General features: G+C 42.6%; 1 protein-coding gene across 5 annotated transcripts in view; it reads left to right on the top strand.

Annotated features, from left to right (window-relative positions):
* PHACTR4 (phosphatase and actin regulator 4) overlaps window positions 1-20,757 on the top strand; it is a 93,423-nt gene that overhangs the window by 20,488 nt on the left and 52,178 nt on the right. For 2 of the 5 annotated variants that reach the window (XM_044997749.1, XM_044997751.1), the window contains exon 2: window positions 17,152-17,198. In XM_044997749.1, the coding sequence (XP_044853684.1) occupies window positions 17,183-17,198 (16 nt within the window). In that variant the 5' untranslated portion in view covers window positions 17,152-17,182. Of the gene's footprint in view, window positions 1-15,272; window positions 15,341-17,151; window positions 17,199-19,206; window positions 19,278-20,757 lie in introns of those variants that run through there. The other 3 variants (XM_044997750.1, XM_044997752.1, XM_044997747.1) reach the window with 3 other exon arrangements.

The raw sequence follows: 20,757 nt of genomic DNA, 5'->3' as shown, positions 1-20,757 counted from the left end.
TTTGTAAAATGGGGAAATAAATACCTAATTTAAAAGGTTGCTGTGAGATTAGAGAATTTGTACAGGGGATTCATGAAGCAAATAACTCCTTCAAGGCCCAGCCTCGATCCAGCTTCAGTCCCTCATTATAAGAGATACTACATCTAAATATTCTGAGCTAATCCATGCTCTGAGTTCTCCATAAAAAGCCATCAGGGGCCCATGTGTGCTGTAAAAGTCCAGACGTTCCATCTTGACAATCTGTACTCTTTGGGGGAGGACAATCTGACTCGGTGTGTGGGAGTAAGAAATTGCACTTGGTGCCTAAATGTTGTGAGAGAGCAAATGAGATGGAGATGACAGATTAGCCGTCTGCTCGACTAGCAGAGTTTATTCAAATTGCTTGGCGAGCCGGCGCCGTTGTCAAGTCTCACTGCATGCCGTACCAGTTGTGCCTGCCATCAAAATCAGGTAGTCACAGCTCTGAGCCCTCGTAGAACATGGTGTTCAGGGGATGGAGAGTCTAGAAGTGTCATCCAGAGCCAATTGTGTGGCTTTTTGTGGCCATCACTAAAGCATCTAATAATGTAGAGCACCGAAATAGAAAGTGAGTATGAGTCGTATAAAATGTGTCACTGCAGCAGCCGGTAAATCTCTTTAAAAACTGGCTCATGCCGCGCTCCAGGGAATATTCGCACCCCTTCTTAAATTGAACTCTCTCTTACCTTCTGTTGACTCCTCTTCTAAAAAGTAAACAAGGAGGTGGTGAAAAACAGGGCTTGATTTCTGAAGGACTGCTCCCTGCTTTCACTTCACTTATGCAAAATGAATTTACTTACCCAACAGTTAATAACTGTGCATCATAGTATGACTTCAGCTTTCCTCTTATGGGCCCACACACTGATCAGAATTTTCAGATTTGGTTTTCTGAAGTAAGGTATGTATCAATATTTAGACAGCTAAATAAATGTCTTAATTTCCATAGTCAGTTGCAGATCTCCTTGAAGTTTTGGATGCTTGGAAACTCAGAAAATCAGGCCACTTATTTAGGTGCCTAAATATGGGTATATGGACTGATGTTAAGCACACATTAGGAAAAACTTAGTTTATGTCCTAAACCAAATCTTAACTATTTAATCTGAGAGGAAAATGATCATTTTTTTCCAATACCTTATGCATTTTAAAGTATTAAAGTTTTATTGATGTGGTTCAAATCCCTACCTAAGATCTTAATGGTATCTTGAGCTTTCTGGTTTTAAAATTATTTTGTGAGGGAGGGGTACATTTAACCGTTCCCGCTCCCCGCCCCTGGGCGTATATAAAATGACCTTGTTTGCTGAGCAGATTTCAGCCTTGTTGATAAGTTTGCTACAGAGAACTTGTATGGGTCAGTTGTGCTCTTTTATTATTATTATTATTATTTTATTATGAACCTGCTGTTGGTCTTGTGTCCAAGGACACAGTATTCAAGGAGAATAAAAGGCCTATTGAAGAATCGTGTATAGGAGAACAGACAGCAAGTTAAAAAGCTGAGCTATAGTTTTAATCCCCTCATTTCTTTAAGATTACTTTGCCGAATTTGGGTTTGAATTAATTACTCTTCTCAGGATCGCTAAGCACTATATAGCTCACTCTACAATTACCTTATGAGGTGGTTAAGTAAAAACAGGAATCATATTCTCAGATAAATAAAGTGACTTCATCCAAGGTCACGCAGGGGAAGATCTGGGACTAGAGCCCAGAAGTCCTGACTTCCAGACTCATGCAGCAAAATGTCAATACTGTATCCCTTAAGGAGGCTCTTAAGTGTATATAAATATATTATTTGTTTTATTGGAGCACCTAGGAGCCCGAGTCATGGACCAGGGCCCTATTGTGCTAGGTGCTGTACAGACATAACAAAAAGATGGTCCTTGCCCCAGAAAGCTTACACTCTAACTTAACTCTTCTATAGTGCTTCTCATCTGTAGATCTCAAAGCTCTTTACAAAGGATGTCCGGATCATTATCCTCATTTTACAGCTGGGGAATCTGAATGTTTATGTTAGACGTTTTCCCTGGTCCAGTTACAAGGTAGTAGTTCCTCAATATGGGTCTTTCCTGTTTAAGTGATACTAAATCTTCTAGACTTTATATGGCTGTAACACAACCCTGTTGCATTTTCAAAACTTGATTTGGGCTTGTTTGAACAGACTCTGCTGAACCAGGTTTTAATTTGGTCTGGGGACACAGCCCACTAATGTAACTGGGACCTTGGAAATAAAAATCTGTTGTAGAGAGTGACTCTTTCCCATATCCCATCTCAATGGTTAATTTGCTGGGCACTTTTGAAAGTGGCTTCTGAGGTTTCACCTTGCAGGTCTGGTGGCAGGGCATTCTTGATAGATCAGTCCTTACGTGTTGAACCAGCTCACTTGGTCCATACCAGTTTACCTGCCTAAAGGGTAATGGTGTACGGCTTGCTTGTTCAATCAGACTTTTGACTAATCGCTAAGGTGGACGACCCTTTGTGTAGCAGAAAAGGGGCAGTCATGGTTTACTGAACTAGTCATATAAGCAGATTTTGTAATTTGTATTCTCACTTTTAAATTGTGAGGCATCCCGGTGTCGTCATGGCTGGCAGCATGAAAGAATGAAGAAGGTGTAATAAGATGTAATAAACACTGTTTCTAGTGGCACTTCAAATGATCGTAGCTCTTTTTTTGTGCATCAATATCATTGGAGCCCATATGGCTGTGGAAGCATATCAGTGGCTTCTGCGAAGCCTGTAGAGGGAGTATGAGAACGGAACTGTTTTTCTCCAGTTCTAAATAGCAGGGGATTTGGGTGGTTTCCTAAAACTAACTGCTCAGCAGTGCAGTGCAGTCTGAAAGACTCATCTGCATAAGATCAGAACAGCTATAAGGAGTGTCAGACTTCAGGCTGAATGGCTAAACTCTGGCATTTAAAGTCTTACTGCTTCAGCTGTATTTAGGTCACAGAACTGACAACCACAAATAAACTCTCGTTAGAGGAAATGTGTTCCTTCTTTGGGGTTATTTGCACTATTGCACATCCCCAGTGGCTGCACCGTGTGGATTTTGGTAGCAATCTTGTTCACTAAGAGTATGTCTGAACTGCAGCTGGGGTGGGGGGTGGGTGGGGGGCATATGTAGACATACTCGAGCTAGCTAGTGCAAAACTAGCTTGAGGAACAGTAGTAACGAAGCCCTAGCAGCACAGACCACAACATAGGCTGTACAAGTCCACCCAGGACCCTGGGTGTGTTCTTGAGCACCTAGCCTGGGCTGATGTCCATGCTGCCGCCACTTCACTGCTGCTCTTACTTGAGCTCACTTTGGTCTAGCTAGATCAAAGCGGGCTTGGATGTGTCTGCTGGTGCAGCAGTCAGACCCCTGGAATGGAGTGTAGTCAGACCCGAAATCTGTTAAACTCTGAGGGTGTTGATCTCCGTCCATACCCTTTCTCTACTCATCCCTTCTTTATTCAGATGCTTTAACACAAGGGTTGCAGTGCACGAGTACACCTGAGGGTTGGTCTACACTAGGAGATTAGCTCGACCTGGCTACAGGTGTGGATTTTTCACACCAATGAGCGAGGTAGTTATGCTGACCCAAGCCCCTGTGTAGAAGAATTGTTCCATTGACCTAGCTACTGCCTCTTGGGGAGGTGGTGGGGAGTGTAGGTAGTGTGTACGCTGAAGCGCTAAAGCAGCGCAGCTGCAGCTGTGCCCTGTAGTGTTTCAAGTGTAGACAAGTCCTAAGTGTGTGTGGTGTGTGGCGCTATTTTGACATTGGTAAAGCACTTGACTCTAATCACCCTTGTCTGTAAGTTATTGTGATACAATGTGAGGAGAATGCTAGAACTACAACGGAGCGACCAAGCTTGGTTCTGGAACTCTGCTTTAGTAGTGAGGTTTAAACCCTAACATCAAGGCCGTCCTTATCCATACGCCAACTACGCAGCTGTGTAGAGCGAGCACCAGGAAATTTGGGGCACCAAATTTCCTAGTGCCCTTTGGTGCCCTACGCAGCTGCCTGCTGCTCCAGCAACCAGCCTGATCCCCTGGCTGGCTCTACTCTGCCTCTTCCCCAAAGCCCCCGCCCCTGCTCTGCCCCCGCACTGCCTCTTCCCACCCCCACTCCACCCTTTCCCATGAGCTACGTCCTAGGGCACTGCAGCAGGACTCGGGCGCACTCTGCACTCACCGGGTGGCAGGAAGTGGAGCAACCCGACCCCAGCCCGCTCCGCTCCGCCAGCTCCCAGCTGCCCTGCTGGTGAGTGCTGGGGGGCAGTTCCCCTCTCCCCCCCAAGTCCCAAGGCTGAGAGCCAGGGGAGCAGAGTGGAGCAGGCTGGGGTCGGGTCACTCCACTTCCTGTCGCCCTGTGAGTGCAGGGTCGGAGTCGCCCTGCAATCATTGGGTGGCGGGAAGTGGAGCGACGCGGCCCCAACCTGCTCCACTGGCTTGTGCTGGGGGGCGGTTTCCCTCCTGCCCCTCCCGCAGAGGCCTGGGGCCAGCCGCCCTCCCCACCCCCGCGGGGGGGCTGCACAGGGCACCAAAATGTCTAGGGATGGCCCTGCCTAACATGCCCTGGCTTGTACCCAGGGTTTGTTTTTGCATAGGGTCTATGTTAATGTGACAAAACTATTGGCCATTTCCAAGCACCAACGTTAATTATTAAAAATGAATGTTCCCACAGACCCCAACAGTTGGTTACTGTGTGGCTACTATTAAGGCATGGATTTATGTGGAATAGCTGAGCTCACTTGAGGCATTTTGACTTGGTACATTTCAAATTCACAGCTGTAACTGCATTGATCTGTCTTTTGGTGTTTGAATTTTCTTCTCTTCAGAAAGTGAGGGCACTTTGTTGTGGTGCCATTGTACTTACTTGAGTGGGTAGCCATTAGATCATGGAGTCTCATCAGATTGTGTGCTCTGGGGTTTATACATCCCAGAGTGAAGTCATGGACACAATAATGGAATCAATGGGTGAGCCTCTTCATACTCCAGGTAAAGCACAAGTGGCTGACTTGCAGGTTCAGTTTCAAGTGCACACCCAACATTAACTGGTCCAGCCATCAACTTAAGGAGCTCTTAACTCTTCTGGAGTGCCATGGGGTAAGGTGAGCCTCAGATCTGGTGTGGGGCAAGCTTGCCCCTGAGCTTGGTGTTCTCAGCATGGCAGTCATTTCTGGATTCTCTTCTGCTACCACTGTTCTCAGTGGTACCAGATGACAGAACAAGGAGCAATGGACTCAAGTTGTAGTGGGGGAGGTTTAGGTTAGATTTTAGGAAAAACTTTTTCACTGGGAGGGTGTTGAAGCGCTGGAATGGGTTACCTATGGAGGTGGTGGAATCTCCTTCCTTAGAGGTTTTAAGGTCATGCTTGACAAAGCCCTGGCTGGGCTGAATTAATTGGGAATTGGTCCTGCTTTGAGCAGCGGGTTGGACTAGATGACCTCCTGAGGTCCCTTCCAACCCTGATATTCTATGATTCTCTTCTGGTCTCAATACTTTGTTGCTTAAGAAGAGAGGTAGCCAAGACCGACAGGAATATACTAGGAATAGAACCCTGTTAAGTGTAACCAGGGTCTTCTGTGCTTTTCTGATATAGGTACAGCTGACATGAGGCTCAGTTTGTCCACACAGTAGCTCTTTTCTTAGAGTGGCCATGTTGGCTTCTCATGCTGTACAGCTATGGCTAGCTTGGTAGCATCCCATTTTGCCTCAGGTGCTGGTGCCAGAGGCAGAGAATTGTGGGTTAATGTCACATGGTGCAGTGCCACTCATTTATTATCCATAGTGTATCTGGACGTGAACTTCTGGAGTCAACCATGTTAATGCTCAACAAAAGTCAGTAGCACGGCTAGAGTCTTAAAGGGGCAACCTGCTTCTCTGTTCTCCTTACTAGATCTGCAGGCTTTCCGTTCTGCATGATCTGAGATGCATTGAGCAGGTGCAGGAGAGACACAACTTACTCTTAATGCTCTGGTGACTCAAATGGCTGAAGTAACTCTTGCCACATTTAAAAAACCAAAAAAAAAAGGCAAAACAATCCACCCTCATGTTGCTTGAAAATAAGAGTGGAACAGTTTCAATTTGGAAAGAGTGGTTTCAAATGAAATTTCCTCTCAAGTCATAACTATACTGGCACTACCACAGCACTAGAACATACACCTAACCCCTCTGTTTTCACTGAGAGTTTAACAAAAATGGAAACCACAGAACTGAGGCTAGAGTGGTTAGTAAATTCACAGCCCTATTATTATGTACACTTTGAGTGAACATTGTAGTGCAGGAGTGAACGGTACTAGCCCAAAGGATATATGCAACTCTCAATCAAAAACGCTTCCTGTGGATGTTCCCCACGTAATTGTAGGCTGAGTTCAGCTGTAAGCTGGAGGTTTTCCTTCTGGTGAATCCAAACAAGCCATCTCTTTTCATATACCAAGGCAGATACATGGGTAAGTCAATATTGTGGCTGCTTGTACCATTTCAAAAGTGTGTGACCATTAAAAACTGATATTTTGCTAATGAGATGCAGCCTTTGGTCTCCTGGGGAATTGTGAAAGTGGCCTTTGCTGTTTCACAGGCTAAAAACTCCTTTGGACTAGTAAAGCTGCCATGGACCCAGTGCTATATTCAAAAGTAGATGAAAACTAATGAAGAAGTTGATTCCCTGACAGCCTCTCTCTGTTTAACTTAGTCTGGCCGAAAACAAAATAATACAGTTATAGACTGGAAATGAATAGCAGATTCTCACCCTAACTGATGATACAGGCAGACATGTACGTTCTTAAGGCACAAACTACACTTGTTTTGCAACTTGGAATCCCCAGGTGTTTCATACACAGGCTAGAAAACCCGTTAGCCTGGGTCTAGCACTTCCCCCAGTTCAGTCTTCGTTCCTCAGGTGTTTCCACGAGTCTTGTGTGGGGAGTGAAGAACCCCAGGTGATGTCACTCCCTGCCTTATATAGCTTTAGCATATGGCAGGAACCCTTTGTTTCCAAGCTTGGTTCCCAGACCGGTTTGTGGAAAAATACTGACATCCCAAGATGGAGTCCAGAGACATGTGGTCTGGTCACATTTCATTGTAGAGTCATAACAGCCATTACTTACAGGCTGTCTGTAGTGGTTTCTGGAGGGCTCACCAAGTCGGGGATAAGCTTCTCCTAAGGCTGATTGTTTTTACTAATGACCTAATGCCCTGAATAGGCCCTTCCCCACCCACTATCTAGACTGAAAGCATCTTGTCTAGTGGGCGTTACCCAGGTGTAAATACATTTGAAGTACAGATACAGAGTCAATATTCATAACTTCAGATACAAAAATGGTACATGCATACAAATCATCTTCAGCAAATCATAACTTTTCCAATGACATCTCAGATGACCCATCTTGCATAAAATGCATCATTATTATGCTATAACCATCTCAGAATAATGTCACTATGAAGAATATGAGGTGCAGTGTCACAATTACCTCATGGCTTATGTAGAAAAAAGTGTGTGTAATTGGGCACATGTGCTGAGGTCTGTCATGCTGTCTGTTCGATGTTTCCTCCTGGGGTGGGTCTTGGTAACTTTGGCTTTCTTTGAACTAGGATTTAAAGTTGTATTGTTTGTGTTCGGTAGCTCCATCTAACATCTTCAACAATGCCAGTCAAGTGAAGGCAAACTGTACATTAGCGTGTGCTAAACTGGTCAAGTTAAAGCCTAGGCCCCTGTAGACCTTAACTTGACCAGTTTAGTGCACACTGAAGTACAATTTGCCTTGGCTTGACTAGCATTTTGGAAGGTTTTAATTAGAACAAGCCAGCAAACATGAACTAACATCTCATCTTTAACTCCCAGTCTAGGGGCTTGTCTACAAGGGGAAACTGACCAACATAGCTATTCTGGAATAGCACCCTGTGTGTGGATACTCCTATTCCGCAATAGCTCTAGCACTTTGAATTCACACCTGACCGTACTCCTGAATAACTTGCCAGTGTAGACAAGACCTAGACAAAGCCTTTGGCCGCATTGTCTGGTTCAGTCTCATAATTCACAAATGTGATGTCACACCCATGAATTACACATCAGCCCATCTACTGAAGTCTTGTAAACAGGCATCAATATATGTATTGTATATAAAATGCGTCCATGATACTTGGTGCTGTGATATGATTAGGCCAGACTATACACTAAACAGGTCAGGCTAGGTCAGTGATTTGATGCGGGACCTAACAGAAACAGGTAGGTGCTACAGGAAGTAATATGTTTCAGAGTAGCAGCCATGTTTATCTGTAAAAAGAACAGGAGTATTTGTGGCACCTTAGAGACTAACACATTTATTTGAGCATAAGCTTTCGTGGGCTACAGCCCACTTCTTCGGATGTAATATGGTATCTTACTAGGTGGTGATCTTCTTTTTCAGTGATGCTAGGGGACTGTACACCTGTAGTTGCCATCTTTCAGAGGAGATACAAAATCAAAGGCCTGATCACTTGTCACTGAAGATCCAGTATCCTGAATAAATGTTGTTTACTTAAAATCCCCCTGAAGTCTGAACTAGAGATGACATTTCATGTTCACTACCTGTTGTGCTGTTTTACGCTTTTACAGGGCTATTTATTCCACTCACCTTAGAGGTAGCAGCAGACTGTGGTGTGATGGGTTTGTAAACCATTTTAAAATTCTCCAAAAGGTGTGGCATAAGGACAAATTATTATACATGCAATTGAATATTTAAAATATGGAATTTTAAGTTCCAAGAAAATTCTTACAAATCTTGTGCTGTTTGACTGAAATCTGCATTGTTTGTGCATGAAAATTGGAATACTATTATTAATGGAAAAATGACATACAAGAACCAGTATGTTAGCTGGCTGGATAATGATGTTCAGGTTTGAATCTGAAATGTTACAATCTTCATGTTTCAGAGTAGCAGCCATGTTAGTCTGTATCCGCAAAAAGAACAGGAGTACTTGTGGCACCGTAGAGACTAACAAATTTATTTGAGCATAAGCTTTCGTGGGCTACAGCCCACTTCATCGGATGCATTATAGTGGAAAATACAGTAGGAAGATATATATACACACACGGAGAACATGAAACAGTGGGTGTTACCATACACACTATAGGGAGAGTGATCAGTTAAGATGAGCTATTATCAGCAGGAGAGAAAAAGAACTGTTTGTAGTGGTAAGGAAAATGACCCATTTCCAGCAATTGACGAGATGTGAGGAAATCTTCATGTTGTGGCTCATCTTTGTAAATAAATTTCTTTAAAAACCCCACAAACAACAACTTTCCAGACACTACTTGGTGTTTTGAATTTTTGTAGAACAGAAGAATGGGTACAGTTAGTAACTTTTCCCTTCTACTGATTTATGAACGTGAATTGAGTTCTAGGTATTTACTGCTCGTATGCAATGCTCCTTCATGCTTACTATTCCTGTATTTATTAATATATACAAACCATTGTCTGGTGCAGAGCTGGGTTCTTGCCTTTCAGAGGTGGAGCCCATGTTAAGAAAAATATCAGTTCATAACTGCACTCTTGAGACTTGCTAACTTAACACTCCATTTCCCAGAGGCACCTCCTAAGCAACAATGATGTCATTTCTGATTTCAGACTCCCTTGACCTCTGGAGATGGCTGTGTGAATTCATGCTCTTTGGAAGAGGGGAGGCATGGAAGACACAACTTAGATTTCAGGAAAATAAGCTTCACTGAAATATTTATTTCCTGGTGTTAAGAATACAACCAGGCAGTCACTGGCAATCAGAAGTGGCTGGTTCATTTCACTAAGTGCCACAGCACAGAAGAGAGAGGATGACAGTAGGATAACTGGGCTTCTGAATGGAATCATTATGTAAAAACTATACAGAGTCTTTCTCTTTCCCTTCCCTTTGGCATACCATAAGCTTTCAGGATGTAGATGAAACCAATGAAATACCTTGCTTCAGAACACTAGAAATGTCATAGTATTTTGGGGTAGTAGTTGTTCACATGTTCTACAAGGCCTAACAGATTAGTTTGTGTAGCAGTTTTATAGTTACAGACAGAACTCGTCAAATAGTAGACTGCATCTTAAATAAACCTCAATATATTAATTAACCAGGTTTTCTTCTGCTGCTTGAGGCTGTGGTCCAGTTTGGGTGCTAATCACTGATCCTTGCTGTCAGGCTACCAATTTGTTCATTCCATCTGTTTTATGTTCCTCTAATTTATGGAATTATCATTTTGCAAAACATAATTTTGTGGTATAAAGGGTTTTGTTTGAGTATTGTGGTGTATGTGTTTTCATTGTTCATATAGTTTTAAGCTGTCTGCTGAGGAAGCTAAAATCTAGTCCATTGTGAAATATTTTTCCTTCCTAAAAATTTCTGCTTACAGACAGTTTGTCTTCTCACCACTTAAAGTAGTACTTTAAGAATGTGGTCTTAATGCCATCTTTATTTTTGGACATGTAATAACCTGTTAACTGCAGGTACTTCTACAGCAATCTTTTAGGGAAAGCAGTAGCAGGTCAGGTGACTTGGAAATTTGTTTGTGTGGTTGTCCTGAAGTTTCTTGTAGGCTATCGGAGAAGGACACCAGAAATCACTTTTGTCTGTGACTTAAACGATCCTTTTACCACAGGTTAAAAAAACAGTTTCAAACATATTGGTTGGAAAGGATGTATTGGTTCTGGATTGCCAAGGATTCATAAAAGCCTTTCATGTGTACATCACTAGTTCAAATGCAATCCAGGTTGATGTCTATCTTTCAGAAGCTATATATGCAGATCTGTGCTGCTGTCCAAATGGATCACTTGCCACTGGCAGCTCTTTAAAAGTCTCTGAGACATGAAGTGGGGTATCAGGCTGTTTCTCTTGTGCAGGTGTCTGCATCGTACAATTATCACAGCAATTGGAGACTTACAAGCAGAGAGACAAAGGGGTAAATTAATTTGGAAACTAAAGTATCTCTTGCTCCTGGAGAGGGTCGCTCCTAGAAGAGATTTAAATAGCAGCGTGGGGAAACTTGCACTATTGTCCATGCTGCATCTGTTTTGTGGGTAAATGCAGGACTTCCACTTCCAGGGTGGTTAGTCTGTCACAGTTCACAGCACCAAATTCTTAAACACGCTTCCAAAAGGTACTTAAAAACTAACAAAAACCCCAACAGCAAAACTAGCTAAGAGAGTCAAAGCTGCCCATAAATCTTGCAACATTGAGAGCTGAATAAAATAGTCTAGAGTTAAGATTACTTAGTTTGGTGATGAGAAACTTAAGGTTTAATTCTGTGCCATGCTTTCCTTTTGACTGTGTTGACTGCTTTTTATGTTGAGGCTTTGTTAAATATAGCTTGTGCAGTGAACTGAAACACCTGGACTTTCAAACTACTGCATACTGCAAATGTTTCTTACAAAAAAAAAACACCACATGCAAATCCAAAAGGTCATATTTTTGTCAGGAAGGAGGGGAATCTGATTTTTGTTTGAAATGGAATTGTACATGAGAATGTGCATGCAGTGTGTATGTGGCTTATTTAGTTAATATACCATCCAGCACTGCTGAACTACAGTATGTTGAGAGAGAGTCCTGCACAACTTATCTCCTAGTGAAAGGTTGTTAACTAGTTTCTCTAAGGCCTGTCTTGGCTGTATAGTGAAAATAAGGCTTTGTCTACACCTCACTTTTGTGGGTAAAACTTTTGTTGTCGTTCAGAGATGTGAACCCCCCTCCCTCATGGAACAACGAGAGTTTTACTGACAAAAAGTGCTGGTGTGAACAACACTTTGTCTGTGGGAGAACTCTCCTTCCAGCAAAGCTACTGCCTCTCTTTGGGAGTGGATTATTTTGTTGGCAGGAGAGCTTTCCCCTGCTGACAAAGAGCGGCTACACTGTGCACCTTTTAGCAGCACGGCTGGAACCGCACAGCTGTGTCGCTAAAAGGTGCAAAGTGTAGACATTGCCTAAGGCTAACAAAATCCAAACAGTAGCAACAATTTAGATTGTAAACCCCTTCCACTTTATAATCTTCATTATTTTCCTCTTCTGTGCCACACCCACTGGTAGCTATGCTGCTGGTGTCAAGTGATATTTATTATTCTATTTGCATGGGGAGCCAATTATCAGAATGTTAAATCTGTATGGAAACTAGTGGCTTAACATGTAATATAACATGTATTATATTGGCCTTTCAAGCTGTACCCCTCTATACCAATATTCCAGTCATGAGACTTATCCCACAAAGTGTCTGTGATGCCAATTAAATAATTATTTAGCTTGTGTACTAATACTTTCAATTCTTCCTTTTTATTCCCCATACTCCTTGCTAGAAGTATACAAAATAACAAATGATATAGGGAAGGAAGACAGCACGTCTGTTTCCCCATCTCATAACACAACAAGGGACTTCCGATAAAATTGGAAGATGGTGTATTCAGAACTGAGAAAAGGAAACTCCTTAAACACAATTCACCTTGTGGAATCCATTTCCACAGATTGCCATTGAGGCCCGTAACAGGATTCTAAAAAGGACTTTAACGTTTATGTGGATAACAAGAATATCCAGCCTCCTTCTGAGGGCTACAGATACGGGGGGTGGGGAGGATAGCTCTGTGGTTTGAGCATTGGCCTGCTAAACCCAGGGTTCTGAGTTCAATCCTTGAGGGGGCCATTTAGGGATCTGGGGCAAAAATCTGTCTGGGGATTGGTCCTGCTTTGAGCAGGGGGTTGGACTAGATACTTCCTGAGGTCCCTTCCCACCCTGAGATTCTATGTCAAGTGACCACTTCCAGATCATGCAGTTGAGTGACAGAGCCAGGAATAGAATCTAGGAATCCTGACTCCGCTGCTTCTTGCTCTAATAAGATCACATTCCATTTCCCTAATATGACTGTTTTTATTATACCTGTTCTGTAATAACTAGAAGAATTTGGCTTTAGAGCTACACTAGGGAGAATCCTCGTTCCCAGTGCTCTGTCAGGCTTTGAGACAGATGTTCTTGGAGCATCCAGCGGGGGCAGGGGACTGAAAGGATTAATATTCCAAGCACAAGTATGCACCTTGGAGTAAGCAAAGCTCAATGAGCTCAGCCTCTGGCGAACATCCTTGAAAAGGAAATGAAATTGAAATCCCTGGGTGGTTGGAGGGTTGCTATAATCTGACTGTGCTGTGGTGAAAGTAGCACTGAAGTGTCTGTTTCCATTCCTCTCCTGACTTCCCTTTTCTGTAAGGCTTACTGAGACAGCAGGTACGGTGACTTGGCCTACAAATGCCCTCCACCATCCAGCTGAAGATTTGCACTCTGAGGTGAAAGTGCTGGATCTGTTTTTTTGGTTAAGGAGTTTGTAAAGCAGCTAAAATTACCTCTGATAGGTAGAAGTGTGTAGCATTCATTCTAGTCCTTGCGGATGGAATTATCGTGAAGCTGTCTTCAGAAGTTCCAGGACGGCCGTATGACATGGAGCTAGGAGTTTGTTTTATATTTTAATGCTAATGGACTCTGTTGGCTGGAAGTGCCAGGAGGTTTTAAACAAAGACGTTTAATATGGCCTGCTGCATCCGGGTCTGTGCGTGCTGACTGGTGGGCTTAGGACAGGCACTATCCACACTATGGTGAGAACATGGTTGTGCAAACAACAGGGGCGGCTCCAGGCCCCAGCATGCCAAGCGCGTGCTTGGGGCGGCAAACCGCGGGGGATGCTTTGCCGGCGCCGCGAGGGCGGCAGGCAGGCTGCCTTCGGCGGCTTGCCTGCGGAGGGTCTGCTGCTCCCGCAGCTTCGGAGGACCTTCCACAGGTGTGCCTGCGGAGGGTCTGCTGGTCCGTGGCTTTGGAGGTCCACCGAAGCCGCGGGACCGGGGACCTCCCGCAGACAAGCCACCGAAGGCAACCTGCCTGCCGTGCTTGGGGGGCGCAAAATGCCTAGAGCCGCCCCTGGCAAACAAAGTTCTGGCACGGTCGCCCTGGTCATTGTGGACAGTTTTTTTTCTTTTTTCTTTTCTTTCCTGTCTAAACAGTGCTGGAATGGAATGCTTTAAGTATTGGTAGCCTAGGGCATGATTCTCTGACCAAAAGGAGTTCTGGCTATATAGTTGAACCATGTTTAAAGCTCTGCTAGCAACTGCTTGTTCAGACACAGTTCCAGCCCCGGTGTGGGTAAGATTATAGTCTCCCCTACCTTGGGATAGTAGCACAGACTGAATACACATTCTAAAATTGAGGAATGTGTCAAATTGGGGAAACTCATTGCATTCCTGGCCTGGCCAGGGTTCTGTTAGCACTTCCTGGCTGCCAGAGACAAAGGTGAACGGAAAGAGCTGTTTCAGGCTGCTAGGTGCTAAGGCATAGATTGAATTGATGAAGTGAGTGTGTGAAGTGGTGAGGAGGAGGAGGAGGAGTACTTGTGGCACCTTAGAGACTAACAAATTTATTTGAGCAAAAGCTTTTGTGGGCTGAAACCCACTTCATTGGATGCATGCAGCGGAAAATACACTAGGAAGATATATACACAGAGAACATGAAAAAAATGGGTGTTGCCATACTAACTATAACAAGAGTAATCAGTTAAGGTGGGCTATTATCAGCAGGAGAAGAAAAACTTTTTGTAGTGATCAGGATGGCCCATTTCCAACAGTTGACAAGAAGGTGTGAGTAACAGTAGGGGAAAAAATAGCATGGGGAAATAGGTTTTACTTTGTGTAATGACCCATCCAGTCCCAGTCTTTATTCAAGCCTAATTTAATGGTGTCCAGTTTGCAAATTAATTCCAGTTCTGCAATTTCTCATTGGAGTCTGTTTTTGAAGTGGTGATGCAGCTTGCAAGGTTAAAAAGCTCTGCCTTTAGGAAGTCACTTGTGTACGTGGAGACCTTAAACTGACCAGGCATATGTCACTAATAGCATCCTTCCTCAATCCCTCCCTGTTTTCATCAGCTTCTGTTGCGCTTAGCAACTGCAAGCTCTTCTGCACAGGGACTCAGCATTGTTTTAAAACACCGAGAGAGACAAGGTGGGGTGAGATGATATTTTTTATTGTACCAACATGGCTACAACAAAACTGCATTAAAGCACCAAGCACATTTATGATTCTGTATAAATAAGTAGTTCAGAGCTTAGAGAATCGCTGTAAGAAAGCTGTTTTCTAGTATAGTGCACCATTTCTTTTAATTCTTAAGCCATTTTACCATAAATTCAGACTTGAGAGACGAGGTGGATGAGGTAATATCTTTTATTGGACCAGCTTCTCTTGGTGAGAGAGACAAGTGTTCGAGCTTACACAGAGCTCTTCTTCAGGTCTGGGAAACATCAGTGTCACAGCTAAATACACCATCCTGTGGTTTCTAAAAGCTTCCTATGAACAGCTTTCCATTCTCTCTAGGTAAGCATTGAAATGTTCTCATTTTTATAGGCATGGTGGATTGATTTAAGTCAGTGATTTAAGTTGCTAATTTTAATCATGACTTAAATCAGCAAGCAGAAAACCTTGATTTAAATCAGTTTTAATTATATTTTGCACTTGTACTTTTTAGTTTTTTTTCCTAAAGAAAGGTTGAGTCTGATTGGTTGGTAACCACTAAAATATATTGATTTGCAACTAAAAATTACCCTTACACTAAATTTGGTGCTTCTTTCTGATAACCAGGAGGACATGCTGTATTTTTACACAGTTATTTAAACAATTATATAGCTTACTTTACATTTATTTAGATTCTTAATTTTTCCATTTTTATTATGTTAGAAGATGGTAAATGATGCATTTCTTTTTTACTGGATTACGGTAACTTTTTACTTGTGATTTGTGTCAAGCATTATTTGGGTGGAAATGCAAATACAATTAAAATGCAGAAAAATAGGATTTTTAAAAAAATTAAATACAACTCCCTTAATTGTGCTGGATACATAAGAAAAAATTAACAAAGATAATCCCTTGTTTTGCATTTAAAATTGACTGATTTATTGAAGGAAGTATTCTCTGTAGGGATTGAATTGAACTGATTGTTTCTGGTCATATCATTCAAGGTTTTAGAACTTGTAGATCTCATCATCTCATACCTAGTTTTTATTTCTCAATTGGAAGAGGAAAACAAGTTTTCCTGCTTTTTCAATTCCGTATTAGTCCCTTAACTTTGAATGAACTAGTCCATTGAACTGAACTAGTTGAATAAGCTGAAATGAAGAAAATATTCTCTCTCCCCCTGCAGAAGAGGCTACTTCTGTCAAAATCTGGTCTAGCACGCCAACAGACTCTGGTTTCAGGTGCTTAGCCAGTGGCTTCCACCAGTTCAGTGGTTGACTTTCTTCAAAACTTGGCAGCAAACACATACTGCTTAATATCATTTTTTGTATTTAATTTAAATTATTTAAATAGATTATAATTTTAGGCCTTAATATAAATTGTCACTTTCGCATTTCATTTTATAGATTTGTTTAAAAAGGCAGTTTAAATCGATCCAATTTTAATCTTTTACATCATCAATTTTTATCCATCCTGTTTATAGGTTAAGGCATACTGCCTTGGGGATGCAGCCATGATTTATCCATGGAAGAAGTGTTTGACGCTTTATTTGTTAATGAAGTTGTAGTTTTAGATTTTAACCTGTTCGCAGCATAAGTAGTATCCATATGCAGAACACACACCACATGCATGGCACTTGGAGCTTAAAGTGGTGTTAATAACTTTCATTTTTATCTTGCAAATATATTCTTGTGTGGGATGGCTAGTGCTCTGGCATTAGTGCTGAAAGGGGGAGGTTACCCAGACTTGCGCTCTCCTGGGGCAGATTTAGAACCTGCCAGTACGGCTGTCTCCTCTTTTGACTTGCAATATTTGAGGTGGGTAGCAGCGATGATGCATGTGCATTCTGTGCTGTGGGGCCTGTTTGCATGGAACAGCAACAAAAGAGAACGTTCAAACCGAAAGCATTCTGAAATCTGAAGCTCCCTGGAATTAGTTCACCGTGATAGGACTTGTCACATTTTTGTGCTAAGCGGGTGGATGTCAGTGTCTTTCCATCTTATTCCAAAATTGCCAGATAGGATTCCCTAACCTGGGCCTCAGTTACCTGCCTGCTGGTTAAAGACTTGGTTAGCCACTGTTGAAAGGGAAGCTAAAGTAGACTAAGGCTTCGGTAAAACTCAGGATTTTTCTGCTATCAACTTGCACATACATTTTGTTTTTTCTCTCTGCAGGAATTGTTCAGAAAGCTAGCGTACCACAGGAATGGAAGAAAACACTGGTAAGTACTCTCCTGGATCCCTGTACCACAGTTCGTTGGTCTTTTTTCCTTCAGCCTTGGTTCTCCTACATTTTCATAAGGAAATGGTACTTCCTTAATTTCTGGGTCTTGAATCATAAATGTCCAAATGGCAGGATAAAAGACAGCCAGAAAGATAAGAACTAATGCTGTATAGCACCTATGTAGCACTTCAAAGACCAGATTCTGATCAGTTAATATGTTGTAAACCTTGACTAACTTTATCAAAGATACTCTGGATCTCACAGGTAAGAGGGATCAGAATTGATTCTGCAGTCCTCAAAGCATTTTACAGGCAAGTAGCCATTACTGTTTTACAAATGGTGAAACTGAAGCTTATCCAAAGCCACCCTGCAGTTCTGTGGAAAGACAAGACTTAGAAAACAGTAGCTCCTAGTTCCATATTTATTCCCCTTGACAGTGCTGCCATGTGAAAGATGTAGGGTTCTTTAATTTAAAAAAGCTGATTTTAGAGTAATTGCCTTAGGCACTGCATGACTTTTCCTCAGGCAAACTGAACAACATGTTAGTTAAACCTAATCTGTGATGCAAACTGGATTTGACCTCAGTTCAAGTGGTAGAGATCTGCATAAACTAAGGGCTTTAATGGCTTTTTCTGAATGGCTAAAAATATTGACAATAGGCAATAGAAAAAGGAAGCCACCTAGCTAGAAACTGGTTTTTTTTTGGGCAAACATTTCATCTTCCCTTCATCAGAAGGAGTCGGTCTCTCTCTCTCTCTCTCTCTCTCTCTCTCACACTCACACATTTCACCTTACATCCCACTGAAGTATGGTGTTAATTCATTCCATGGCTGCCAGCTAACATTTTAAATGATGAATCACTTAAGATGAAGTCATAGCAAAGATTATCCTCTTATACAAGGGTCCCTTTTTAAAAAGTCTCTATAATTAAATTACATTTAAATGCCAGCCATTTATTGGATCACTTGTGGTTTGTAATGAGCTGTGACGTAAGCGAAGTAATAAAGTTGTGTGACCACAAATCTTGCCCGTGGGCCGTCCTCACAGAGACGAAATTATATCACCCTTAACTAGGGAATTGAGGGATGTTCAACAGTGGCATTGTCTTCGTGCAACAATGGCAGCACCTTTGTGTGAAGGCCTAGTTAGGACTTTGTGGAAAACTGATCTGCTGGACCCTAATGGCTGGAGCAGTTACAGCCTTCTTTCTGTGCCAAAGAGAATATGCATAGAAACTGCTCGTGGTGAAATTCCTGGTAACGAGTTACTGCTGTGCACTGGGATAGCGTGTTAACATGAATGCTTTTTTCATGCTGTTCCCCTTTTCCTCCAAAAAAGTTGCTTTGGGCCATGTTAAACTAACTTGCAACTGACAACTTTTTAAGTAAATGACTTCAGTGCTGGTAATAGATGCTGGAGTGATGGCCATGGGGGGATGGAATCTTTCTGTTTATCCACAGCACAGACAGCAGCAGTGCAAGTTTCTGTCACCCCTCCAGTATGCCTCAGCTGGCACTGAAGGGACTCTTCTGGGGGTGGCTGCAATGCAGAGTGTTATCTAGTTAATGCTGAGCCTCTCTGCTGAGACTACCAGCAGCCAGTTTGAGTCCATGTCACAAAAGCCGTCATCTGTCCACTGGCAATTGACTTAGACCTCAAACTCATTTTACAGAGGCCAGCAAGCAGCCATCAGATTACAACCAATGTAGCTCACTCTTGACTGCTCTAGTGACCTGGAGGTGGAAAGCTCTAAATCTCATTACCATTCTCCTGAGCCATGTAGAATCACCCACCTCCCCCCATTTGAACACCCCGCTATACAAGTGCGAGAATGGTTATATTTTGCACTTCTGCTCAAAAGGACCGTGGCTGTATTTTGTTTCAGCCTGTTGTGACACTTTAAACCTACTGGTTTATATTGTTAATGTTGCTGGAAACAATAAGAGGTAGAATAAACAGATGGGTCTTTGATTATTATTATTTTTTTAAACTACTTTGCTTTTAAGGAGGTTCATTCTCCAAGTGCTACTAAATTCAGGATTCCTGGGTTCTATTCCTGGCACTGACTGGAGAGGAGGTAAGGCTGAGCTTTTAACTGGAGGAGCTGTGTGACTAGCTGAGCTGAGGCTGGCTCCCTTTGTTTTTTCAAAACCTAGTGACTTGATCGATTCCTGTCCTTAACCAGTCGTATATTAACCACCTTCACAATACTGCATGACTGGCTTTTGTTTTGACTGTATTGGCACATGATCAGAGGTGGTGTGCTCTGAATAGCATTGCAGTGCACCCAAGTGGCCACGGGGATGGTACGATTAATCATAATTCCTTTGTCACCCAGCTTCGCTAGCCGCGCATGGGTAGGGATGGAAGCTCCTTTTGGCTGGCTGCCTTGGTTAATCAAAAATGACAGATTTGCTGCTGCCTTCAGATTTTAAATTATGATAATCAGCGAAGGCTATTGCGCGCATCCCCTCTAGACAATTATAGTGGAGTTTTAGTATTGAGCTCAACTCTTCCACTGAGGTCTAGAGGGAAAGGAATATACAGGCCTGGTACTCTTACTAACTGGTGATGTGAAACCCACCAAAGAGGAAGAAAAATCTGCAGGGATGGAAATAACATGGTTTTGGGTAGGTGCTGAGGCACCAACATGACTAGTGTGGTGGTAAATCCTAGTCAGGGCACATACATGCATTCATTTTCCATGTGTCAGGGTTGGGGGAAGCTTGCTAGTTTCCAGGTTTAACTCCATGACTGAGGCAGAAGAATGGATGCTAACAAGTGATACACAACAGGAAACAGTGGGCCAAGGCTTCTTTGCGAGGCCTTGAAGAGATCCCACCTACGCAAGTGATCTGTCAAGGAAAATATTGTTGGACTACTCAGTCAGCTAATTTACTTTTTCCCTTCTCAGCTCTTTCCTGTCAACACATTGGGAGTGAAGTTTTGCTAGCGGCCATATTTTGTTTTTAGAGTATATTTCTGCTGTTCCATTCCCAACCCATGCTACATCAGCATCCAGTCCCTCCCACTCAAAAGATAACATCGTTTCTTGGATGCCCTTAAATTAGCTGGTCTGGGATCCTGTGTTTGTTTGTTTGTTAAATTTAGGAGTCTTTTCTAGTACTGAGATCCAGCATTTTACCTGTATAGTTCCATGACATGATCTTACGAAGCAAATAGTTTAAGCATCTGTTTCTCTTTTTGGCAGCGGAAATCTCACCTTAAGCCCATGGCTATTTGGAAACTGTGCTGTGGTGCTGGGATGAAATAATGTGGAAACAAACCTCTAGTTCGCTTTCCAATAGCACTTGAACGAACCATGTTTGAACACTTGCACAGAGCTTATTTGCTTTTTTTCCACGGGGAAGTGTTTGTGGGTGGCATCGTTGTATCCTTTCAGCTGCCTGTGAAAACCTTTGGTTTTCTGATGTCAGAATTTTTGCTTCTTTCTGAGACTAGGAATTTATTTGGCAGTTATTGGGAGGACCTTTTTGTAGCTCTCCTGTCTTGAGAGCAGAGGACGTTGATGGAATTGCTGTGCTTGAAAGGTTTGC

The sequence above is a fragment of the Mauremys mutica genome, chromosome 23, assembly GCF_020497125.1.
Source record: "Mauremys mutica isolate MM-2020 ecotype Southern chromosome 23, ASM2049712v1, whole genome shotgun sequence".
Classification (NCBI taxonomy): domain Eukaryota; kingdom Metazoa; phylum Chordata; order Testudines; family Geoemydidae; genus Mauremys; species Mauremys mutica.
This window is presented reverse-complemented; position numbering and strand designations above follow the sequence as displayed.